The 24,791-nt window shown below is 35.9% G+C and overlaps 1 protein-coding gene across 3 annotated transcripts in view; it reads right to left on the bottom strand.

The window, feature by feature from the left end:
* Positions 1–3,600: 3,600 nt before the first annotated feature.
* Positions 3,601–24,791, bottom strand: part of INPP4B (inositol polyphosphate-4-phosphatase type II B) — a 777,385-nt gene continuing 756,194 nt past the window's right edge. The window contains exon 27 of one of the 3 annotated variants that reach the window (XM_081304012.1): positions 3,601–3,655. In XM_081304012.1, coding sequence (XP_081160138.1) covers positions 3,616–3,655 — 40 coding nt within the window. In that variant the 3' untranslated portion in view covers positions 3,601–3,615. Of the gene's footprint in view, positions 3,656–19,042; positions 24,784–24,791 lie in introns of those variants that run through there. The other 2 variants (XM_081304015.1, XM_081304011.1) reach the window with 2 other exon arrangements.

Genomic DNA, 24,791 nt, shown 5'->3' with positions numbered 1-24,791 from the left:
AGAACAATAAATACTAAAGTTAATGTCTCTTATACATGGAGATGAATATACCTTCTCCTGGTCTCCTTGCTTGGTGGTTTGTATTAATCTAACCCAGAGATAGGCTGGATTTGAGTTTGTTGCTTTCCCTATTAGTACCCTCTATTTTAGTTAGCTGTTTTGCTCCTGGGATTAAAGGATCTGACCTATACAACTGTAAAGGAGGAAAATTTTACTTGAGAACTCATGATTTCAGAGGTCTTAGTCCATAGAAGGCAGGCTCCATTCCTCAGGGCTCGAAGTGAGGCTGAACATCATGGTGAAATGTGTGGCAGAGGGAAGCAGTTCACATTATGGTGATCAAGGAACATAGAGTGAGGTCTCTATTTGCCAAATACAAATATATGTCCCAAAGCCACACCCCAATTCTCACCACCTCCAGCCATACCCTACCACTTCAGTTATCACTCAGTTTATTCCTATCAGGGGATTAAATCACTGGGTTAAGACTCTTACAGGCCAATCATTTCTCCTCTGCATCTTCTTGCATTGCCTCACATGTGAGGTTTTGGGGGATACCTCATATCCAAACCATAACACCATCTTGCTCCACAAAATTCAAATTTCTTTAGTTATTCATGAAATTTAGGGAAAGGGTTGGTTTGCTACAGATCATGTTTTCAACATGTGCTTCACCTGCCTGCTGTTGTCTGAATGCTTGTGTTCTGCCAGAATTCATATGTTGAAACCGAATCCCCAATATCAAAGTATCAAGAGGTGTAGCCTTTGGAAGGTGATTAATTCTCTTGTAAAAGAGTTCCCTAGAACATTTCTTAGCCTTTTTGCCCATTCTACCTTGTGAAGACATGGCCATCTATGAGGAACAGGTCTTTCCCAGACACTGAATCTGGTACCTCATTCTGGACTTCCCAGTCTCCAGAACAGTCAGTGATAAATCTGTTGCTTATAAATTACCAGTCTAAAGCATTTTGTTACAGTAGCAAGAATGGACTAAGGACACTTGCCTTGGATTGTCCCTGTGTGCTGCCTCCCAGACAGAATCTGTATTTTGCCCCTCTTCTAGCTGTATTCTACTTTTGCTTTTTCTTTAGACTTGATAGTCTGGTGGTGGGGACCAGGGACCAGGGACCAGGGTAGTTGTTCCATGATGGAGTGGTTAGTGTTTTAGTTTTAGGCAGAGTCTGTCTCTGGGTCTGATGTAGGTGACATTTTCAAGTGCCCCTGATGCCCTGATCACCGCAATGATGGACATATCATGTATCACCAACCCTCTCTCAAAGCTGGAGATAACTCTACTTTCCTTGTATCCTTTTAGTCACTTGTTTCTTACCAGGGCTCTCATGTGATGTTTTTGTTACCCCCATTCCCATTGATTCATGCTCTGTTCTGTATGTGAACTAGTGGATATTGGTCTGAATAGAGATGCAATGGTGTGATAAACCATTTGCAATTTGTATCGTCCACCTTTGCTGTAAGAGTGAGATCAGAATTCTTTCTGACTTTCCATCACTGAGCTGAAACAGGAAGTCAGTATTCACTTTTCAATGTAGCTCAATTAAAAGAATATGACTCAGGGATGTGACTACTCAGGGTGACTACCCTGCTAACGACAAACTTACCAACTCAGTTCCTGGAAAACAACGGAGTCAGAGCTTTGGCCAGTAAGCCTGTGTCATGGTTGGAAGAAGATAACACATATTTTCTACAGATGGAAAATCCCCAGGAAAAGATGAAACAAAAAAAGAGTTATTTATATATGCTGTTTTCTTCCCAAATTCATCACTCAGATTTATCATCCTTCCCCACTGAAATGAGACAGTGGAAATAAACCAAGAATATATTTCTAATGGATATTCTTCTATATTCACAGTCTAGAGATATCTCCTCCCTTCCCAATAACATTACTTACTTACCTGTGCAGTTTAACCAACAAATCCATGGTCATCCTGCAGGAGGAATCAGCAATCTATCCACATTGTTATTTTTACCTTCCTGATGCTGCTTCCTCATGAACAACCAAAGATCCTTTCAATGATCAAAATAGAAAACAATAATTCCAAGTCCCTGAATTTCAGCCTCAAATTTTCTTTCCTTACCAATTGGAGCCTGCCACATTCCCTAAAGTTACATGCTAAGTATCCTGTGATAAGAATAAGTAACAACATAAAATGATTAAATTCTAGGGGAGGTTTAAAATCTGCAGACGAAATCCTCATTTAAATTACAGTGCTAAGATTTCAAAATCTAAACCATATTTAAAGTGATAATTCAAATTACTTTGTCCTTATAAGTTACCAATTCAGGACAATTTCAGAGTTCACCAAGTCTTTATTCTATGAACTTATTCTGTCAACCTACTCTCAACTATCTCAGTTCTCTGCATTTGGGTGGAGCTGGGATTTCTACAGCAGCCACAATTTAGGCTCCCACTGGAATTGGTGAGGTTTTCTCAAGGCTTAGAAGTTGTGTAAGCTTAAAGCCAAAAACCTCCTGTTCTTACTTTGAAAGCATGCAAAGGATTACCAAATAACTGTCAGTGGCCTACACAAAATTAAGTGAATAAGCTACTCACAGTTTCTAACTCAGAATCTAACACTCAGTGTTGCCAAAGACCATCATAGAAACTCAAATGACATTGAATGGTAAAAAAAAAATAAATAAAAATAAATGCTAAAGTCTTCTTGGTTTTAGTCCAACTAGGATGCCTATTAATGTTTTTTTTTCTTTTCTTTCTGTAGCTCATGATCTATAAAGTTAATCTTAATTAATAGAAATCTTATTGTTTAGAATAGCCACCATAGCTGGAAATATAATTGCAGTAGCTGAGGGGAAACTCACCCCTCTACACTTTCTAGTTACAAAGAGGATGAAACACACTGGAGATACTGCTATAGTTTACAATTCTTTTTCTTTTAAATAATCTTTGTTATTTAGATGAATTTTCAGTTCACAGAAAAAATGAGAGGAGGATACGGAGATTTCTCACAAATCCACACTGGAGACATAGACACAGACTTCTCCATTATCGATATCCCCATCAGAGGGGTACATTTGTTATCATGGTGCACCTACGTGGACACATCTTACCAACCCAAGTCCAAAGCTTGCGTTAAGTCTCATTCTTGCTGTTGTACACTCTGTGAGCTTTGATAAATGGATGACATGTATGCACCATTATGGAATAATAATAATAATGTTGCCACATTATGAATCCTCTGTGCTTTGCCTATTTACCCATACCCCATATCTTTACACTGTCTTCACAGCTTTGCCTCTTCCAGGATCATATATTTATGTCATACCATGGGAAACGTAGTCTGTAGCTCCTTCAAAGTGGTTTATTTTACTTAGTAATATGCAATTAAGGCTTTAAAGTCCACAAAATTTCAAAAATTATTATGTTTGCAGTGCTAATCATTTAACCTGAGATGAACCTTTTGCAAACCTCCCGTTTCAAAGCTCTTGCTTTGTGTTACTTCCCCGTGGACTCTGTGGATCGGGTACATCATTCTGCTTTGAGCTTGTTGCTTCTCTCCTTTCTACAAAGAAGGCAACTGCATACAGCTCCGAGATGACAACTGTCACCCTTCTTCCTCTGTTGTCACTCCTCCTTCCTTATGCAGGTTGTATATGAAGAATCATTTTTGGAAGAACCCTAAACAGAAACACCAGCACACTGAGAGTAGGGGTCCCTTTGCCATGACCTCCTACACAATTGAGTAGTGGAAATCTTCACCCATAACTATAACTTACATAAATAAGTCAATGTGAGATCATGTGGTATCGAGTGACTCTTTTTATGCTATTTCCATTTTTAAATAAAAAATGTCTTTGAGGAAAGCGCACCAAGATGGATGGATTTTCCCATACGGATGCACTTACAGGACTGCTATCCCAGTCAAGAACTAAAACATCACTGTTAACCAGAAGTCTGCCTTCTGCCCTCTTTCAGCTACTGTTTCATGCTCCTCCTCAAAGTAATGGCTATTTTAACTTCTTACACCATAGATTCATTTCCCTTCTAATTGCATTGAAGCATACATTATGTATTATTCCTGTGTTTGGCTTATCCAACACTAAGTTATTTTTGAGAGGTTCCTTTATGCTTCATTTGTAATATAAATTCTTTCTTCTTGGTTTTTATGCAGAATTTCATTGAATAAATATGCTAAATTTGTCAATGCTACTATGGCTGGACATTGTGTTATTTACTGTTTTAGAATAATATGAAAAAATGCTTTTTAAAGCATGCTTATAACTGTTTTGGAAATATGCATATATGTGTGTATACACACACACACACACACACACACACACACACATATATATATATATAATAAATAATGTATTTGAGGAAAGGCACCAAGTGCATATATATATATATATATATATATATATATATATATACATATACATATATTGGATATATGTCCAATAACAGTGACACACATTGTGTATTTTTACCTAGGCAAATTAATATTTAATATCATCCCTTTGAGAAACAATTTTGTTTTCAGTAGTTACCAGGTAACTGTTGATAAGTTATTATTTTATTTATTTGTTCTTTAGACAACTAATTAATCATTTATGAAACAAGACATTTCAATTTTAAAGATATTTTTAAAAGCTCATTATAATATTTTTAGGTATGAACAAATTTGTATTTTCAAAATAAAAGTATATTTTTCGTATTAATTATTTCACTTTTAAATTTATTTATTTATTCTTATTTTTAAAATAAATCATATTTTGTTTATATTATTATGTAAAACTTGATGTATAAGACGTACATATATAGTAAACTGGTTGCTATAATTTAAAAAATCAACATATCCATCATCTCACTCTTCCCTGTGACAAGAATAATTATAACCTACTCAGTTAGTAAATCCTGAATATAGTACACTGTCACTAACCATAGTCTTCATCTATGAGATGATGAGCACTATGAGATATGTGATTTTATATGAATTTTATATGTACATAAAATCACTAGATTTCCTACTTTTTCATCTTACATATTTACTATTTTGTATTTTTTTGACCTGCATCTCCCCATTTTTTCCCCCACACCCAATCTCAAAATCTGGTAACAATTGCATTATTCTTTATTGATATGTTTGATTATTTAAAGATTCCACCTGTGAAATCATGAAATATTTTTCTTCTTTGTCTGGCTTATGTCATTAACAATGTCTTTCAGGTCTGCCTGTGTTGTTGCAAATGGTAGACAGGTTCTTGTTTTTAAGGCTGAATAGTATTCCACTGTACATGCTCCACCATTTCTTTAAGCCCCTTGTCCACTCAGGTTGTTTCTAAATATAGTGAAATATAGAGCTACAGAGAACATGGGAGTGCAGATATCATCAAGTGGCAATTTCAGTTCCTTTGAGTATATTCCCAGAAGGAGAGTAACTGAGTCATGCATTCAACTTTTAATTTCTTTAGAAACTTCTATATTGTTCTCCATTATGGCTGCATTAGTGGATATTCCAGGTAACAGTGTACAAGAGTTTCCTCCTCTCTTCACCTTTGACAACACACACACCATCTCTTTTCGTTTTGCCAAAAGCTATCCTAACAGGTGTGAGGCGATATTACATAGTGATTAGTGGTGTTAAGGTCTTCCCATGCCTGATTGCCATTTTTCATTCATTTTTGGAGTAATGTCTACTCAAGTCCTTTATCCATTTTTAAATCAAGTTATGTGTTTTCTTGCTATTAAGTTATATGATTTTTTTTTATAAATCTTGGTGTTTCTTTTGTCTCTGTATTGATGTCTGAACACCTGGTAGAAAAAAATCACCTTCTCCAAACTATAGAGTGACTTTCGTAAAGAAGAACATTGACCTGTAGATAGATCTCAGTGTGCTGGTTGGGAAAGACGTGGTAAACCTGGTTCCAAGTAAATACAGTCATATAACCTCTGGGCATCTTCTTAAGTTGTGATCAATGTCCATGATGACTGTGGGGACTTTGGTGCCCTCAGCTGTGGGATTCTGTGGCAGTGGCAGTAATAACGTAGCTTGTGAGGGTCCTCAGTGGCAAAGGCTTCTGGGGTCCCCCTGTTCTAGTATTCTACATAATGAGGAATCTTATCTGAGGTTCCCTATTGGTGTCAGGTCTGACATGTTCTACAAAGAGCTTCATAAAAAATGGGTTTCAGGGAAAGGAGCTTAGAGAAGCTGTCGAGCCAAAAATTGTGGGGTCCCAGGTTTGAGGTCTCCTGGACCTCTTGTGGCACCTGAGTCTCGTAATATAGGTTCACACGGTTGGGTTCAGATTACCCACAAGGCTGGGGTTTGAGACTCTGGCACTTCCCAGTAGCTTGGGCCCAAGAGAGTGTGTGTAGGTGTGAGTCTGACTCTTGTGGAGTGAGGTGTGGACAGGACACAGCACTGGTCTTGCTCGAGAGGTATTTTAGAGTTTCGGGTTTTGGCGGAAGGATAGAACTCCAATTTGTGAATCAGAGCTGAGAAGGTATAGCAGAAATCAAGGCCCCAAGGGATGAGGTTCTGTACACTGGTGACACTGAACCCTGAGATGGTAGGACACAGTGGTCTCTCAGAATACCTAAGGACAGGTATAGTGGCAGAAAGGAACCAGTAACGGACTAATGCAGCAGCTATTGTGCCCAGGGCAGCAGGGATCAAGCAACACAGTGGTGACCCCACTCCTCCAGGAGAGGGTGATCTCAGCAGCACATGAGCAAGGTGAGAGTTGACCCATGGATATTCAGTTCCTTTTGTACCATTTAATGAATATGCATCCTGTCCCCCATTCATTAGCACAAAGTAATGAAGTTTTTAATTGCCCCAAAGATTTCTAGCTATATTTTACAATCTATTTCTCCATCCACCAAACTCCATTCCAGGTAAGCATTGATCCACATTCTGTCACTGTAGATCACTTTGCAATTTTATACAATTTAGGTAAACACACTTAAACAGTATGTACTCTTATTTTGTCTGGCTTCTCTCAGGCAACATAATTCTTTTGAAATTCATCCATGTCTTTGTCAACCATTGGTATAGTAAGTCTTTTCAAATTTAATGATTGCTGTGGGCATATAATGGTATCAATTTGTGATTTCTAATTTGCATTTTGTTAATTTTGTTTTTTAAAAAATTCATTAAATTGATATACCACATTAAAGTTGGCAGTAAAATTTATTCATTTTACACTCAGGGATCAGGGTGCTGCTTCGGCTCCAGCACAGGGGATGTGACTGCTGTGGGCTCCATGGGATGCATATCACCTGCCCATCAGGGAGACAGAGACCAATCAGAAGGTATAGACTAATTGGATTTGCATTTTTCAAAATAACTAAGTAGTTGAGTACCATAGATATGTTTGGATGTCTTTTGTTGTGAAGTTACTGTTCAAGTCTTTTGAATCCTGACTAAATTATCTATTTTTATTTGGCTATGTTTTAATGATTTGCAAGAGTTAGTTATGTATCCCCAATATATGTATTATATATACACATATAATAGAGACAATAGTGGACTTTGACAAATGCAGTAGGGAACTCTAGGTGCCACCACAGTCAAGACATTGTGTAGTTTGATCACCCCCCCCCCCCCGTTACTTTTGCAGTCAAGCAGTCTATTCGCCCCCAGATTTGGGCAAACACTGACTTGTTGCCTGTCCAGATAGTTCTCCTGTTTCAACGTGTCATATAATGGAAGCATACAATATGAGGACCTTAGGATCTGGCATTTATTATAGCAAAACGGAATCTGAGATTCATCATAGAGATAGTTCATTATTCTGTGTTACTGGATAGCATTCCAATGATGTTTTTAATCCAGTGTTTTTTAATCCAGTGACCAAAGAACAATCTGAAATGTTTCAAGGGTTTGGCAATTGTTACTGAAGCTCCAAAAAACATGTATGTACAAGTCTACATGGACATAGATTTTTGTTTCTTGGGTAAATCCCTAAGAGTGAGATGCCTATAACATGATAAACAGATGTTTAATCTTGTATGAAATGGGTCATCCATTTTCCAAAGGGCTTTGCTATTTTTTTATTCACATTAGCAGCAGTATATGACAATATGAGTTGCTCCAAGTACTCCTATGATATTCCTTGTGGTTTAAGTTGCATTTCTTCAGTGATTGATAATACTGAGTATCTCTTCATGTGTATATTTGCTAACCATTTATCTTCTTTGATAATGTGTCTGTTCAAAAGTTTTCCTCATTTTCTTCTATTTTATTGGAATATAGGTTTTCAAAATAATTTCTAATTGTTTTCTGTATTTCTGAAGCGTCTGTTGTAACATTGCCTTTTTCATCCCGTATGTTAGTGATTTGAGTTCTCTCTCTTCTTCTCTTCGTTAGTATGGCTAGGGGTCTGTCGATCTTATTTATTTTTTCAAAGAACCAACTTTTTGTTTTGTTAATTTTTTCAATAGTTTCTTTTGTTTCAATTTCATTGATTTCTGCTCTGATTTTAATTAGTTCTTGCCTTCTGCTACATTTGCTATTGTTTTGCTCTTCCTTTTCTAGGGCTTTGAGATGAAGTGTGAGCTCATTTATTTGTTGGTTTTTCCTTTTTTTGAGGAATGACCTCCAGGCGATGAATTTCCCTCTTAAAACTGCTTTCATTGTGTCCCATAGATTCCGATATGTTGTGTCTGTATTTTCATTTATCTCTAAGAATTTTTTGATTCCTTAAGTCATATGATTTGCCCAGACTGAGTCAGGAGGAAACTCACAACCTAAACAGACCAATATCAATAGATGAAATAGAAGAAGCAATTAAAAAACTTCCAACCAAGAAAAGCCCAGGACCGGATGGGTATACAGCGGAGTTCTACAAAACCTTTAAAGAAGAATTAATACCAGTACTTTTCAAGTTATTTCAGGAAATAGAAAAGGAGGGAGCTCTTCCAAATTCATTCTATGAGGCCAACATCACCCTGATTCCGAAACCAGACAAAGACGCCTCAAAGAAAGAAAACTACAGACCAATATCTCTAATGAACCTAGATGCAAAAATCCTCAATAAAATTCTGGCGAATCGGATACAAAGGTATATCAAAAAAATTGTGCACCATGATCAAGTAGGATTCATCCCTGGGATGCAAGGATGGTTCAATATACGGAAATCAATAAATGTTATTCACCACATCAATAGGCTTAAAGAGAAGAACCATATGATCATCTCAATAGACGCAGAAAAAGCATTTGACAAAGTACAGCATCCCTTTATGTTCAAAACGTTAGAAAAAATAGGGATAACAGGAACTTACCTCGACATTGTAAAAGCTATCTATGCCAAGCCTCAGGCTAGCATCATTCTGAATGGAGAAAAATTGAAGGCATTCCCTCTAAAATCTGGAACAAGACAGGGATGCCCCCTATCACCACTTCTATTCAATATAGTTCTGGAAACACTGGCCAGAGCAATTAGACAAACGAAAGAAATTAAAGGCATAAAAATAGGAAAAGAAGAACTTAAATTATCACTATTTGCGGATGACATGATTCTATACCTAGAAGACCCAAAAGGGTCTACAAGAAAACTACTAGAACTAATAAATGAATTCAGTAATGTGGCAGGATATAAAATCAACACACATAAATCAAAGGCATTTCTGTATATCAGCGACAAAACTTCTGAAATGGAAATGAGGAAAAACACTCCATTCACAATATCCTCAAAAAAAATAAAGTACTTGGGAATCAACCTAACAAAAGAGGTGAAGGATCTATACAATGAAAACTACAGAACCCTAAAGAAAGAAATAGAAGAGGATCTTAGAAGATGGAAAAATATACCCTGTTCATGGTTAGGCAGAATTAACATCATCAAAATGGCGATATTACCAAAAGTTCTCTATAGGTTCAATGCAATGCCAATCAAAATCCCAATGGCATTTCTTGTAGAAATAGATAAAGCAATCATGAAATTCATATGGAAAAACAAAAGACCCAGAATAGCAAAAACAATTCTAAGCAGGAAGAGTGAATCAGGTGGTATAGCGATACCAGACTTCAAACTATACTACAGAGCAATAGTAATAAAAACAGCATGGTACTGGTACCAGAACAGGCGGGTGGACCAATGGTACAGGATAGAGGACACAGAGACTAATCCACAAAGCTACAACTATCTTATATTTGATAAAGGAGCTAAAAACATGCAATGGAGAAAGGATAGTATCTTCAACAAATGGTGTTGGGAAAATTGGAAATCCATATGCAACAAAATGAAACTAAATCCCCTCCTCTCGCCACGCACAAAAGTCAACTCAAAGTGGATAAAGGAGCTAGATATCAAACCAGAGACTCTACGTCTGATAGAAGAAAAAGTTGGTTCCGATCTACAGATTGTGGGGACAGGCTCCAAATTCCTTAATAGGACACCCATAGCACAAGAGTTAATAACAAGAATCAACAAATGGGACTTTCTTAAACTGAAAAGTTTTTTCTCAGCAAGAGAAACAATAAGAGAGGTAAATAGGGAGCCTACATCCTGGGAACAAATTTTTACTCCTCACACTTCAGATAGAGCCCTAATATCCAGAGTATACAAAGAACTCAAAAAATTAGACAATGAGAAAACAAACAACCCAATCAACAAATGGGCCAAGGACCTGAACAGACACTTCTCAGAGGAGGACATACAATCAATCAACAAGTACATGAAAAAATGCTCACCATCTCTAGCAGTCAAGGAAATGCAAATCAAAACCACCCTAAGATACCACCTCACCCCAGTAAGATTGGCAGCCATGATGAAGTCAAACAACAACAAGTGCTGGCGAGGATGTGGGGAAAAGGGTACTCTTGTACACTGCTGGTGGGACTGCAAACGGGTGCGGCCAATTTGGAAAGCAGTATGGAGATTCCTGGGAAAGCTGGGAATGGAACCACCATTTGACCCAGCTATTGCCCTACTCGGACTATTTCCTGAAGACCTTAAAAGAGCACACTACAGGGATACTGCCACATCGATGTTCATAGCAGCACAATTCACAATAGCTAGACTGTGGAATCAACCCAGATGCCCTTCAATAGATAAATGGATAAAAAAAATGTGGCATTTATATACCATGGAATATTACGCAGCACTAAAAAATGACAAAAGCACGGAATTTGCAGGGAAATGGATGGCACTAGAGCAGATTATGCTTAGTGAAGCTAGCCAATCCCTAAAAAACAAATACCAAATGTCTTCTTTGATATAATGAGAGCAACTAAGAGCAGAACAGTGAGGCTGAGCAGGAAGAAAAGACTAGCATTAAACAGAGACATGAGGCGGGAGGGAAAGGGAGAAAAAAAAAAAGGGAAATCACATGGAAATGGAGGGAGACCCTCATTGTAATACAAAATTATATATAAGAGTTTACGAGGGGAAGGGGATAACAAACATGGAGGGAAATGAATTTCAATAGATGGGGTAGAGAGAGAAGATGGGAGGGAAGGGGAGGGGGGATTTTAGAGGATAGTAAAGGTAGCAGAATACAACAGTCACTAATATGGCAGTATGTAAAAATGTGATGTGTAGCCGATGTGATTCTGCAATCTGTATTTGGGGTAAAAATGGGAGTTCATAACCCAATTGATTCTAATCTATGAAATATGATGTGTCATGAGTTTTGTAATGTTGTGAACATCCAATAAAAAAAAAAAAGTTTTCCTCAAGATTTTTTAATGGGTAGTTTGTTTTCTTATTGTTGAGGGTTGATCCAAGGTCAAAAATATTCTCTACTATGTTTTCTTCTAGAAGTTTCTTAGTAATGTTTTGTACTTACATTTTAAGTGAACTGTCATATAAGATTTGAGGTCTTGGTGAAAGGATTATTTATTTGTAAATGAGCACCCAATTGTTCCAGCACTATTTGTTTAAAAATATCTTTTTCTCATTGATATACTTTTGCACCTTTGTAAATGGCATTTTTAGAATTTCACTTGAATTATTGTTAGAAAAGTTGGAATACAACCAATTTTCTATGTTGATTGATCTTGTGTTCTGCACTTTTTATTTCTCCTTGTAATGTCTGATTTTTATATCAGAGCAACACTGGCCTCATGGAATGAGTTGGGAAATATGTCATCCTATTCAATTTTCTAAAACAAAATGTGATTTCTCAAGATAGGTAAATAATCAAAACAGTAGGCAGTGGTTACACCATGCATGTTCGGTTCCTTTTCTCAAGGAAAACAAATAAGTAATCGAGTGAATAACAAGCTGTGCAGTTAGGAGACAATATTATCTTAGAGGATATTCCCACTTTAAAACAGGAACAAAGTAGAGGGATGTTTATCATTATATTTTCTTTCTCTCTTTAAGAATAAAATAAATCTAAGTCCACATTTCTCTGTAGGTATGAGTCAAAGATCTCTCAAATCAAACTATATTTTAGAGATAATTTATGTTTCAGAAAATCCTTGAGTTCAGGTAGATTCACTGCATGTTCCTGAAGCCACCAAGGGACAGGCATGGAGAGAGTTATGCTATCCTCTGTTTACATATTGGAAAATGGGAAACAAGAGTGAACTGACTTGTTTGTTATTCATGGTAAAAGAAGACCAGTAGACGTCTGGCTTCTCATTGTAGTTGTTTCCTTAGTTACATTCACTTCTCAATGAAATTACATTTCATGATCATCTAAATAATATATATTATGATATATATTATATTGTTCTTTAAACATTAGGCAACTCCTGCTCCTTTTCAGTTTATAAATAAAGAAATTACCTTTTTGTTTAAGCTAGCTTTTTTTTTTTGTCACTTTCAACCAAGTGCTGACTATTTCAAGTGTTTTACACATTTCTACATGCTAACAGATTCCTTTATTACATTTTCACTTAGACTTTACTCTCAACTCCAGGTTCATATTTATGAATATGCTTGACTTTCAGCTTGGAGTGCATGATTCAGAAGCAGCTGAATATACCATGTTCAAAGCCAAACATCTGATTCCTTCCCCAAACCTATTCTGGTTTCATGCCTCTGTGTCTCAATATGTAACCATCTCCTTTCTGTTAACTCAAATCAGAAAACTAAAACTCACTCTAATTACCTATTTCTTTTTACTAACTCCAACTCCACCCATCAAGGAGACCTGCCCTTCTTAATCCCCAATGTTAGAGGAAACTTCCTACTTCATTCTACTGTCTCCATTCCAGTCCAAGATAATGCTATGTTCTCTCATTGCATTGCTTTATCTTTCCAACTGCCTCATCCTTTCCCTTTGGGTTCTCTGTACCCCATTATCTGCACAACACCTAGAATAAGACTTGAAAAATATAAATGAGGCCACTTTAGTCCCTTCCTTGGAAACTTGTGCCTACTTCCCATTGCACATAAAATAAATCTTGAATCCCTTTTCCTGGTCTAAAAGACTTAAAACTCTAACCTTGTCTGTTTTCCCAGACTCATACACACACTGCCCTCTCCCATATAATGACTCTGTGTTTGCCCCTCTCCTCAATTGACTGGATATTTTTCTCCCTTTATGGTTCAGTCTAAATTACATTTACTCAGAGAGGTAACTCCGACAACCCTATCTAAAATGAGTAGCTCCTGATCAACCCCATGATTCTCCACCAAAGTTCTTGATAACTTACTTAATATCATACATGATAATGAATAATTATTCATTATTTAGTTGGTTTTCTTTTTGTCTTGCTCTAGACTGGATTGTAAGTTCCATGAAAACAAGAACCAGAACCCTGTCTACCACTAAACACTCCATGACCAACTCAGCTACACAGATGCTCAAAAGTATCTGCTGAATGAAAAAATGAAAAGTTAATGGACAAGGGAATGTGTGAATTATACAGGGTGTAATATTAAAAAAACATAGTAAACTGATCCCATTTGGAGAGACTGGAAAGATTGCTTTGGAATAAATGTGTGAGTTTAACTTTGAGCAATAGTTTTGAGAATACTGGGAAGAAATGAAATAGTCTCAGAGAAAACCTTTGTGTGTGCACGCACATATGTATGAGGGTCATGTGCTGTGTGCAAAGACACCCTTTGTGTATGTAAATGGGAGCTGAACTGCAGCCAGTGGGAAATAATCCTAAATAGGGAAGGTGAGGCCAAATTGTGGAATTCATTGTTTACTAAAATGATTTAGTTCCAATGGAACTACAATTATAGGGGTAAAAAGGATGCATATAAAGAAAATTGCTTTGGCAATGGAAGGAGGAGGTAATAGTTATGAGGCGATGTAGTGGTAACATTTACAAACTTTAGTGACAGAGGGAATATTACATGTCAACAGAGATGCAAGAGTCAAAGCTGAATCAAATTTGGGGACCTTTGTGTATAGGATATAAATTCCATTAACAGAAAACTTAGGAGAGCCATGTGTGACATGGGGAGCTATATGTCACTAAGATATGAACACACACCAATAGCCACTGGATACTTGAAAAGGTGGCTGAAGACCAGTTAGAAAAACTAAAAATAGGTGTGACTCTGTGTCTTCTATTGTGTTCCATTGGTCTTCAATTTTATTTTTCTGCCAATATCATGCTGTTTTTGTTATTATAGCTCTGTAGGATAATTTAAGGTCTGGCATTGTGATGCCTTCTGCATTATTTTTCTCACTAAGGATTGTTTTGGCTTTTCTGGACATCTTGCTTTTCCAAATGAATTTCATGACTGCTCTATTTCTATGAGTAATGTCATTGTTTTGATGGGAATTGCATTAAATCTGAATAGCACTTTTGGTAGTATGGTCATTTTGACAATATTAATTCTGTCTATTCAAGAACATGGGAGACATTTCCATTTTTTAGGGTCTTCTTGGATTTTTTTCTTTAGTGTTCTGTAGTTTTCATTGTAGAAGTCTTTAAACTCTTTTGTTAGATTGATTCCCACGTATTTTATTTTCTTTGAGGCTATTATGAATGGGAGAGTTTTCATGATTTTTCTTTCAGCAAATTCTTCATTGGTATATAGGAAGACAATTGATTTATAGGTGTTAATTTTATATCCTGCTACTTTGCTGAATTTGTATATGAGTTCAAAGAGCTTTTTGGTGGAGTTTTTTGGGTCTTCTAAATGTAGAATCATGATGCTGGCAAGTAGGGATAATTTGAGCTCTTCTTTTTCTATTCATATCCCTTTAATTTCTTTCTTTTGTCTAACTGTTCTGACTCATAGAGTTTCAAGAGCTATGTTGAATAGGAGTGATGAGAGAAGGCATCCCTGTCTTGAGAAGACACAGAGACATAAACATATAAAGACAGCTATCTTATATTAGACAAAGGCACCATAAACATACACTGAAGAAAAGATAGCCTCTTCACAAATGGTGCTGGGAAAACTGGAAATCCATATGTAGTAGATTGAAAGTGAATCTCTATATCTCAACCTGCATAAAATTCAACTCAAAGTAGATCAAGGACCTTGGCATTAGACCAGAGCTCCTGAGCCTACTAGAAGAAAAAGTAGGCCCAACTCTGTCACATCAGCTCAGGAATGAACTTCCTCAATAAAACTCCTAAAGTGCAAGAAGTAAAATCAAGAATCAATAAATGGGATAATGCCAAACTTAAATGCTTCTTCACAGCAAAGAAAACCATCAAGACCATTAACAGAGAGCCTATAGAATGGGATAAAATCTTTACCACCTGCACCTCAGATAGAACATTAATCTCTACAATATACAAAGAACTCAAAATACTTAACAGCAAAAAAAAAAAAGAAAAAGAAAAGAAAAAAAAATAATCCAATCAATAAATGGGCAAAGGAACTGATTAACAGGCACTTCACAGAAGAAAAAAAAAAAGAATGGTCAAAAAATGTAGGAAAAAATGTCCAACATCTCTAGAGAAATACAAATTAAAACTACACTGAGATTCCGTCTCACTCTGGTCAAAATAGTAATTATCAAGAATACAAGTAAAAATAAATATTGGCAAAGATATGCGGAAAAAGGATTAGCCATACACTGCTGGTGGGTCTGCAAATTAGTGCAACCACTCTGGAAAGGGGTATGGAGATTCCTTAGAAATATTGGAATGGAAACACCATTTGATCCAGTTATCCCACTCTTTGGTGTATACCCAAATGCCTTAAAATCAGCATACTACAGTAAGGCAGCCACATCAACGTTTATAACAGTTTAATTCACAATAGCTAAGCTGGAACCAACCTAGGTGCCCTTCAAAAGATGAATGGATAAAGAAAATGTGATATGTATGCAATGGAATATTACTCAGCCATAAGGAAGAATGACATTATGGCATTTGCCAGTAAATGGAAGGAACTGGAGGATATCATGCTAAGTGAAGTAAGCCAGTCCCAACAAATCAAAGGCTGAATGTTCTCTCTGATATGTGAATGCTGACCCATAACAAAAGAGGGTAGGGAGAGGAAGTATAGAAGTTCACTGGATTAGACAAAGGGGAATGAAGGGAAGGTAGGGGGGTGGGAATAGGAAAGACAGTAGAATTAATCAGACATATCTTTTCTATGCTCATATATGAATAAATGACCAGTGTAACTCCACATCATGTACAATCACAAGAAATTGGAATGAGCTGAATTTCATGTAGGTACTTCAAAATACACCATACTGTCATGAATATCTAAAAACAACAAATAAAAAAGAAATAAAAATGATTAGACGTATACCCATTAGAAATACCTATTTATGCTCACCTTGTGAAAGAATGTGAAAACTGAAAACGATTCAAATGCATATCAATAATTAAAGAATATTAAAAAGGCTCAAAAAGTAAATAGAATAATTAGAAATATCTGTCAAAAATAAATGCATGGAACATGGGGTCCATGCTCTAGGCAAAGGGTATCATCAGAGCTCAAATCAAGTTCTTCTAGCAGAAAATTTAGTACCTTTTAAACAAGGAATCAGATATTTGTAAAGTCATTGTGAAATCCAGAGGAAGGAATCTTACTTATATCATTAGTGGACTTTATGGATTTGTATACCTCTGATCTTGTTATCAGGAGCTACTACTGCCACCCAGAGGTCATGAACATGCTGATTCTGTGGCTTACACCATTGTTGAAATTGGAGCCCAACCCACAGCAAGCTGGTGAGTTGAGTGTAGAAGTCCAACTGCTGCTTATACTCTGCTGCAATATGCCTATGTACATATACTGGTGCAGACAGAGAAACTGCCTCCTGCTTTTCCCTGTCTTCCAAATATGGCATAGGTCTCACTGGCAGAACCCATGTAATATCCTGGACTGTCATGGTAACTATACCAGGGAAATGTAGATTTCATTCTTTTAACCTTCATATTTCAGGTAATGGGGTTGCAGGGACATAAAATTTTCTGCACAATGGGCATTGGGCAAAGAGCTATATATGTGTTTTCTCATTTTTCACCAGGAATCATATTATTGATTTCATGTTATAGACTAGAATGTGAACACATAGAATCATTAAGTAACTTGACATACGTCCACATCTAATAAGTAAGAGAATCAAGACTTATATTCAGGCATACTGATTCAGAAACTGGCATGCCCCAGCCCTGTACTTGCATTTTCCCCTTAGAAATAATAGGTGTAGACTTCATGCTAACTGAACAAAGACAAATTCAGAATCCAGACTTTTGGGCAATTCCTAAATGCAAGGAATAAATAGAGTGAGCAAAAGCAGTATCTGAAGATTACAAACTGAAAGGAAGGGGTGTTGGAAGCACACATCACATTTGCAGTCAGAATGGTGAAGTATCATAGAAGAGGTAGTGGTTTATGATCAGTTGTCTTAAGAATTGGGAAGTCCTATGGGCTTTAGAATGGGCTAGGGCTGTAACCCAGTGAGTGTACAGCACCTGCCTTACATATGTGAGGCACTGGGTTCAATCATCAGCACCATATACAAATAAATACATAAATGAATATATTAAGAATAAAAAAGAATGGAGAAGTCATCATACCCATCAAAAGGCATGCCACTATTGTCACTGTTTTTATATAAATCTGTAACTGAGGGGTAAGGTGAAAACTGAAGTGATATTTATTAGAAGATACAGTATAGCTTGCAGCAGGTTAGTGCTGCTGAAAGTTTCTTGTCCAACCCAAATGTGGTTCCCTCAACCCTTATGTTGACTTAAAGTTTACTGAAAGACTTGTTCCTGAATCAACCGTATTCATCAAAATCATGGAAAGAGCAGATAACTCAGAGATTGGTTTATATGGATGGAATGGACAGAGCCCTGCAATCGTAACCATATGGCTACTTGGGCTTGGAATAGGTGGCGGCTTGAGGAAGTTCCACTGACATCCCCCTACCCTCATGAATCCAGTCTCTGATGAAACCAGAATATAGCCCTGGAACAAATGTTTGGAGTCCCCTGTTGTATTCTGATTTGGGGTGAGACTGTCACTTCCCTTACAAGGCTTACAGAGCCTTTGCAGGATATTTAAGAGTTCCACCAGTTCGTTCAGCCCTCCCCGGACTCCATGATGGGCAGCATTTCATTATTATTCACTGCAGTGTTTCACATTTGGATTATCCAGCATCCCTCTTGCTCAGCTACAGGAAGACACATGGGAGTAGACACATACTGATGATGATGGTATTACAGAGAATGTATTTTGTAGCCAGATCAGGTATGTCCTTGAAATTCTCTGGATGGCAAAAGTACACTCTTTACATAACCATGGGGACCTCATTTGGTTAATTTCTTTGCAATTAGATCTACTAAATTCTTCAGAATTTTTGTTCTACTATCAATCACTAAAAAAGAAAAGATCATAAATAATCACATGCAGTCTATAAGGAAAAATTATCTTTGTGTGTTCAAATGACTACATATAATCTTGACAAAAAGAGAGTGATTTGCATGCACTGTTGAAGCACTGATACCTGATGCTTGAATCTTTTTTAAAGTTGTAGGTGATTTGCTCTACAGATGAGCAATCCTGAAAAAGTAGATTCTACTAGTGAAAAATGAGATTAATCTAGAGTCATCAAAAAATTTCCACTGTAACTGTGACCCTATTCTAATATTTTAGTTAATGTTTACACATTGCTACACTGATGAAAATGAAAAAAAAAACATAATAGGGAGGAAAGACAGAAACATAAAAAATAAAATCATATTTATTTAAACAAAAATATACACACAGTGTACAATGAATATGGTTTACACACAACAATAAAACAAAAATGATATTTCTACAAATGCCAACATAAAATGTTCTAATCTATGTGTGGCTCATTTCCTATAATACAAATTATTGGTTCACCTAAAAAGTATAGATATTTAGCACAAAAAGAAAACAAATGCCAACCTTCCCGATGAGTACCACAAGAATCTGAAAATTCAATGTTGGGTTACATAAAATAATAAAATATTCACATAAAAAGTTATTTGTACAAGAGGCTATTATGTGTGTGTTGAAGTGAGTCTATGTAGTATAGACATAGGCACTTTGCCTTTTTTAAGAGTGAGAGCTCTTTAACATGACATTTTACTTAATGACAATATAAAAACATAATAAGAGTTATATAGAGAGCACAGCAATCTTGGGAAAATTTTACCACTAACGCCTGCTAGTGATCAATACCATGCTAAGTCATCATTAAAGATAGGCTGTTGGATCATGCCCTGTTATGACCGGGGAAAAATTTTGATGATTTTAGGAATATTGTGAATGTTATCATAAAATGAGTGTAAAAGAGCAACACCTTCATCCTAAAACTGTATTTACTAAAAGATGTATTTTATAAGCATTTGCCCTACCTACGTATGGTTTATCAGGCAATGCCATTTGTATTCGGTCTTTTTTCTTTAATATTCACTCTCTCTGGTACTATGTTTAATTGTGATCTTTTTTTTTCTTTTTTCAATTCAAAATTCTTAGTATACATGCTTGAATAAGAATTCAAGCTCAGGAAACCTGATTGCATGTACCTTTTGGGGGTTAACATTACCCTACATTTTTTTTCCTCTACCTTTGTTACAAATTGCTAGTTATGGTTTGTTTCTACTAAACCAGAAATGTTTTAGAGTCTGCTTTATTTACTTAGAAATAAAATTCAAAGAGTGATAAATGTGCACCATGTCTCAGAAAGAAAAAAAAAGCAATTTTGTATTCCTTAACCATGCTTGGACTGCCATATTTTATCTAAAACATTGATTTTATTTTCTTATTTTTAAAGGCAGTTTTTGCTCTGGGTAGCATCACTTTGGATGCAAAGTTCTAACTTCAAACTGCCAAAGAAATAAAAGATGTCATATATTTGGAGTTTACAAAGCTAAGAAATTTAAATATGGGGGGAAAATACATAGCTTACACAGATTGCAGCTGGGTGAAATGAATGTGAATTTATGCGAAAATCATCAATCAACTACACAAATTCCTAGCAAATTATTCTTAGTGCATAATTTGTAAAGCTTCCAGCTATTAGAGATGCTTTGTGTTCAATATGTTTGCTTCCCTTGATAACTGCTCACAATTCTTCTCAGGCCAGTTTCTTAAATCTGTGATAAAAGTTAATTTATTTCCTAAAATATTAGAAAACATGCCCTGTATATTGAACTAAAATGATATTCCATTCTGCTTGGAAATCAACACTTAAAACATCTGTGGTGCTTTAGCATTCTGCCAGAGTTTAATTTGTTTAATCTAACAGTTTGGGTTTCAATTGAGCTATATTTATTAGAATCTGGGCAAAGTAATATGTTACTGTTTTTTTCTACTTTTAGCAAATGCCAAAATTATAAGTTTAAAAATTGATACTGAAGCATATTTTCAATGATACTCTGATTAGGCTAACATTTTCCTGAAATGAATCCTGAGTTACTGCTTACACTGAAGTTGCATTGCTAAGATTCCTCTTGCAGCACATTATTGAGAGATGGGTTTATAAATTCAACTCTATAATAATAATTTTAATTATATAAATAAAATATAACTATTAAATATTAATTATAGCCTATTAGGAATCTTTAAAGAGATTACACACCAAAACAAAATTACAGCCATCTGAAATGACTAAGTTAATAATTTTAATAATTAATATTATTTTAATAATTTTATCCTGCTCCCCAAAATATGTTCCTCTCTGGATAAAAAATGGTGGTGGCTTTCAGCTGAGTTCTGGTACACATTTGACAAGTGACATTTCAGGCACTAAGCATCTTAGTGTGTAGCATTTGCCAGTTCCTGTGGTGTAAATATTCCCACAGTGGCAGATTTTCAGATACCAATACCAATATGGTGCTCCTGAATCTGGAGTCAGGTGGAGATTCACAGTAGCATAATACTATATAGCACTTCAAAGATAAAGATACAATAGACCTAACTAAGCTCAAGCATATAGGTAAGTAGCAAAATATAGTAAAATAATTAGCAAGTGGCAAGCTTCCATAATCACCTTCACTTTTTGGTAAAATGGATCCAATTGTATCTCATAATTTAATATTTAATTATGATTGTGTTTAGCAATCAGCTTACATAATTTCTGAAAATTTAATGATTGACTCTCATGAGCCAACAAAAGCCAGCTCCAGCAAAGCACAACACTGGGATCTTATCTCCTGGCATAATTTGACCCTTTAATAGGGAGAAATTTGATTTCCTTGGGACAAAAAAAAAAAGCACATTTTTTTCCTTTTCTACCATGAGCCTTATTTATGCAAAATATTGCACTAAAGAGAGAAAAAAATGGGAGAAGTATCCCCCATCAAATGGTAATTTTAGGGATTCACATTTTTTCAGAAGAGGTGTTAGAGATATGTTGTGGTTTAATAAATGATTGGAGGCTAATGACATGGAATACTGCCCTAACAGAGAGGTGGTCATTTTAGTATAATTCATCACCTGGATCAGGTGCTTGCTGTGATCCATTGGATTATGGGACTTACCAAGCTTTGTGCAACAAAAAGTTGTTTTGCAGTGTATAGATAAAACTCAAGGCAATATTCATGAGAAAAAAATTAGCCATATGAGAAGTGACATGAATGGGTATACCAAAGTGGGAGTCTGCTTCAATCAAATATTTCAAAAATTTGTGTTTAATTGTTTTGGGGAACATTTCCAGACTCTGGATTTTTGTCACTGGGACAACCATAATCAAGATTGTGCCTCTCTTTTTTTTTCTAGGGCTCTATAAATGGTCAATCCAGTATTGACACCTATTTTTAATTACAGTTGAAGGGGAACACATTTTTTAGCAAAATAACTGTGTTGTTAGTAAATGTAATTTTGGGGGCTCATTTTTGAGACAATATGATCAACTCAAATAGACATGTTGTATAACTTTTAAATGAAAATATAGATAGAAAATCATGATGTTACTGTATGTGTTCAAGGGAGACTGAAAAACATGTTTTGTTTAACATTCAATTCAGAAAGCTTTCATAGTTAAGTAGTTTCCCAAGGATATTTGCACTACCTGGAAATGAGCAGGAATGTTTCTGAAACAAGAATTTTTTTGGTGAAATCCACTTTTAGATATACATATAAATATGTTTTTTTTTAAATAAGGATATGCTGATGATTATACTAATGAAAAATGAAAATTTATATGCATTAGCATTACATCAAACTCTATCCTTTGCAATGTGTATGTTGGAATTTAATTTAAAAATCTATTAAATGACTTCTAAATATATAAAACCTTATGGCTGGCTTTCTAGTTAATGAATTTAAAAAAATATTTGAGTTAAGAGGTTTTATTTTAAAAAATATAAATAATTATTGCCTATAAACATCAATGGGCTGATACATATGTAAGGTCTCTTAGGACTCTGACTACCATTTTGATGTACTAAATGAAGCTTCAGAGCTATCCAAGGAGAACTCTGTCATCTGAACATCTTTATCTTAAAACCAAAGGGATGGGGGGGGGGAAGAACCATGAATCCTATCATTTTTAAATCCATTCAAACAATTCAAAGATCACATTTAATAATCACTGAAATGGAGAATGAGGTAGGACAGACTCCCAGGATTAATGTTATCCATAAATAGTATGCAGTAGGCAGAGTATCCAGAGTATGCATCACATCTTCATTAAAATGCCTGTAAACCCTGTGGCAACTTCTTCAGTAACACCCTTTGGTCACCAGCTAAAATAATAAATTGACAATTTGAGTGTTAGAAGCCTCAAAAGTTATCTTATCCTTATAGCAATTTGAGAAATGTAATGTGGGACTGGAGATTTGTTTGAAATCTTAGTTTCAACTTGTACTCTGGCAAGGAGTTATCACATTGGCCATGGAAGCCTCCACATTATCACCAGCTGAATGTGGTCAGAGCTGAGAAGTGTCTATGCAATAAGACCCTAGTGATCCCAAAGAAGATCCCTGCTCTGGGTGGCATGCTCCACTGTCAAGAAAGGAAAAAAGTAATTCTTAAAATTTGGAGAAAATAAACTTCATTTGTTCAAGTTTTTTGTACCATTGCAATGATAGATCCTAATTTCTATGTGAATTAACTAGCATAGCATTCTCTCTCAATTTTGTGGTATATTTAGCATAGAAATTTGGAGAAGGAACAAGCCATAGGCTAGGAAGTTAAGAGTAATACTGTTGGTAAGAAGAGACTGTAATCATGATTCTGTAATTCTCTAGTTAATGGTTATCCTTAATTTACCAATTTTTCAAATGTTGGTATTATAGAAGATAATTGATCTCTAAGGAAAGTTCTAATTTGGAATTCAGAAAACATAAATTTCAAATTAAAAAATTTGAAATCAGATAAACAGAAAACTGTTGTTAGTTTCTCATTAATTACAGTTACACATGCCTTGAAGGTTTATTCGCCTACGCTAACATATGCCAGAATACACACTCCCACCAAGGTGGCTGCTAGAAAGCATCTCAAAGATATTTCTTGTGAAGTTCATGAACTTCACTACATAAAGTTCAACTGATGGGGATTTTCAGATTGGGTATCAACAGGCTCTTTCAGTCCCTTGCAAGATTTTTGCCTATTATAACATTAAGTTTTCTGTATCCCCACTGCTATGGCTGGGTCACCCAACACAAGCAGGAGTTTTGAAAAGATGTCACAGTTTGGAAAGGTGTGTGTTCTGCCGTGCTAACTCTGCTCATCCACCTGGTTAGGAGCAGGAGTCACATCTTGACTGGATGACAAAGGTCTTTACAAACACATCTGCACACCATTTTAGTAGTCAGGGTCATGAGTTAACTTTATCTGATTTCAATTTGCTAGAAAGATCTTTAATAACTCCCTAAGGGGGCTCTAAGGTTGTCTGCAATCAGGACTATGAAGGGGCATACTTGAACTCTCTCCCCCTTTACCTTCTCCTTTCTTCACTCTGGGTGAAGAACATCACTCTAAATCATCTCTGGCTGTATACAAGCAAGAGCTTTTTTTCTAAGACACTCTGCATTTAAATAATCCATGAATGAAATTTACACTTTTTGAATTAATATCCACCACTTTGTGAGGGTCAGCACAAAGGTGCTTGCAACTAAAAATGGCAGTGTTATCTAGGAGTTTTAGGTTGGATTTCTTTCAGAGTCATATGCTGATAGGAATTAAAATAATTCCTAGATTTGGGCAAATATCCACGATCACTTCCCCCCACAAATTCATAACAATAATAATAATAATAATAATAATAATAATAATAATAATAATAATAATAAAAGATCCAGGTGGAGATCATCCAACTGAGCGTGTTTGTGTTGCTGTTTATTTACATGTTGGCACCCTTAGGTGTCAGCTTTTCCGTAAGTGCCCTCTGGAGGTCTGTAGTGCTTGGGGAAAGCCATCAGCTGCAGCATGTTGAAAGCATACTTCCTGCATTTGATGTTCTTCAGAACATTCTCTATGCGGCATCCTTCTCTGGTGAA

The sequence above is a fragment of the Spermophilus citellus genome, assembly GCF_964194105.1.
Source record: "Spermophilus citellus genome assembly, chromosome: 8".
Lineage (NCBI taxonomy): Eukaryota > Metazoa > Chordata > Mammalia > Rodentia > Sciuridae > Spermophilus > Spermophilus citellus.
This window is presented reverse-complemented; position numbering and strand designations above follow the sequence as displayed.